Source organism: Sphaeroforma arctica (genome assembly GCF_001186125.1).
Source record: "Sphaeroforma arctica JP610 unplaced genomic scaffold supercont1.261, whole genome shotgun sequence".
NCBI classification, from domain to species: Eukaryota; class Ichthyosporea; order Ichthyophonida; genus Sphaeroforma; species Sphaeroforma arctica.
The window spans coordinates 37,762-39,838 of NW_014040297.1; the positions used below are offsets into that span (position 1 = coordinate 37,762).

The 2,077-nt window shown below is 42.9% G+C and overlaps 1 protein-coding gene across 1 annotated transcript; it reads left to right on the forward strand.

Moving 5' to 3' along the window:
* Nucleotides 1-276: 276 nt before the first annotated feature.
* Nucleotides 277-960, forward strand: SARC_04561 (hypothetical protein; the record flags this gene model as incomplete). Its single annotated transcript, XM_014301602.1, has 1 exon — nucleotides 277-960. The coding sequence occupies one exon, from the start codon at nucleotides 277-279 to the stop codon at nucleotides 958-960; it is 684 nt and encodes a 227-aa protein (XP_014157077.1).
* Nucleotides 961-2,077: the final 1,117 nt, after the last annotated feature.

The window sequence follows — 2,077 nt, forward strand, 5'->3', positions numbered from 1 at the left end:
GTATTTGACGATAACTACATGAAACGTATTGAAAACGATATTAAAAGTAAAGGTATGAGGATCTCATAAAAAAACGATATACCACGCTACGAGGATGGACGCTTATAATCTATATAAAAAAACCAAATAAAAAAGTTGTATATGTGTCCTGTTCAATCGCTTTGGTCACGCTTGATACTAGTAGAGAGTATTAAATACGTATTATTATATACAGCCAATGAAATCACTCGATTTTGGCGGCTCGGGCGGCATTCAAAAACAAGAACGTGGTGCGACATGTTGTGCAAAAGGCCACGGCATTGGAGGCGGTACACCTGCGAGAGATCCACGATTCAGTGCAACAGTGGCGCGTACCTTTGGTCTTTTGGTTATGGTGTCCCTATCGTGTCACCAGCCAATGATCCACCCTTCATGATCATTATTATTCCCCCTGGCCAGAAAATAATATCACCAGGACAAAGAGCAAAGTGTGTGATAGAGTGTCTATGTTACGATGATTGCGGATCGTACACGAAAACAACTCACTGCGGGTTCCATGCATTGAAGACATACCGAGATCTGATCCCTAGAGAAGAATGGCAGAGCTCAACGTTGCAGTTCCTTCGGGGTTCCAATCCAAAGGATCAATCTCGACTGATGAAGACTAACCTGGGCGTGAATACAGCACGAGATATTGTTAAGTCAATGCAGGAGCGTATCTCAACTCCACTTGGGGAGCAGGCCACTACCAACATAAAGTTCACAGGTAAAAGCGGTAGAACTTCAGGAATATCCATAAGATTGAACGAGGCCAAGATAATGGCAGCAGAAGTAAGACATACATCGCACCACAAATCGCTAGAGGCGGTCATGCACTACGCTATCACAACAACAGACTCCAAGGAACTAACCTCGAGAGTGTTCAATCAGATGTTGAACAACAGCGCCGCGCAGGCGCAGCAACCGAAACCAGTCCCCTGAAGGTGCCTTCTGCCATGCCCATGAGCGGTGCGTTCAAGCCGCCAGCACCTGTAGTTCAGAAAGGAGGAACAGAGACAATTAATGTGCAATCTAACATGCCACCATTGGTTTCTGAACACCTGGATTTGAACGAACTAGATTTACTTCTTTCTTAACCAGCGTTCACGGCTGGCATGGGGCAGTATCCCAATTCCACAGATACAGATATACTCAACAGCTCTCTAAACTTTCAGAGCTAATCAACGTACAGCAACACTCCGACATCAGTATCAGATGCAGACTCTTTACACGGCAACACAGGATCATATGTAACTTTTTCCACTATCCACGGTAAGTGGTTTTAGTTCGTAGTCCATTAATCATTTCCTGTGACGCACAACATCCGACATAAAAAACATAGTACAGCTAACAATGAAATATATTACACAATTTGTCTACCACACGCAGGTGGCCTAAGTAATGATTCTATACTACAGCCGGGCTACAACATAGATCCAACGATACTCGCGCCAAACTCATCTCGAAATTTATCGGCATGGCCGAATGTGCATCGCAACCAGTGGCCAACAGACAACAGACAGTCAACAATGTTCACATAAATCCCAGTGCCTACGCCAGTGAGTTACACAGCACAAACCGATTTTTACACATTTCAGATAAATTAGCTAGCGATCAAACACCGTCAGGAGCATCAACAGATGCTAGCTCGGTTTGAGGCCGACAAGGAACGATTCCACCAAGCACACAATACGGACCAACACAATAAAGCCGCCAAAAAAAACAATAATATAACGGATTTACGCACTAGAGCATCATGGCCCGCACGACAGGCAGTTGAATACAAAAGCGCAGAAGAAACAATAACAATACGCGAACACAAAGGAATAACACGCCAACGTACAGTGTAACGGAAAGGACATGGAATACATAAGCGCAGAAGAAACAGTAACAATACGCGAACACATAGAAGAACACGCCAACAATACAACGTGGGTACTCAAAAGAACTAAAAGAAATAAAAAAGACTGAAGACTGAAATTATTTCGAGTTTGAATTGAAATGAATGCATATAGATATAGATATAGATATTTGTATATATGTATATATGTATATATAT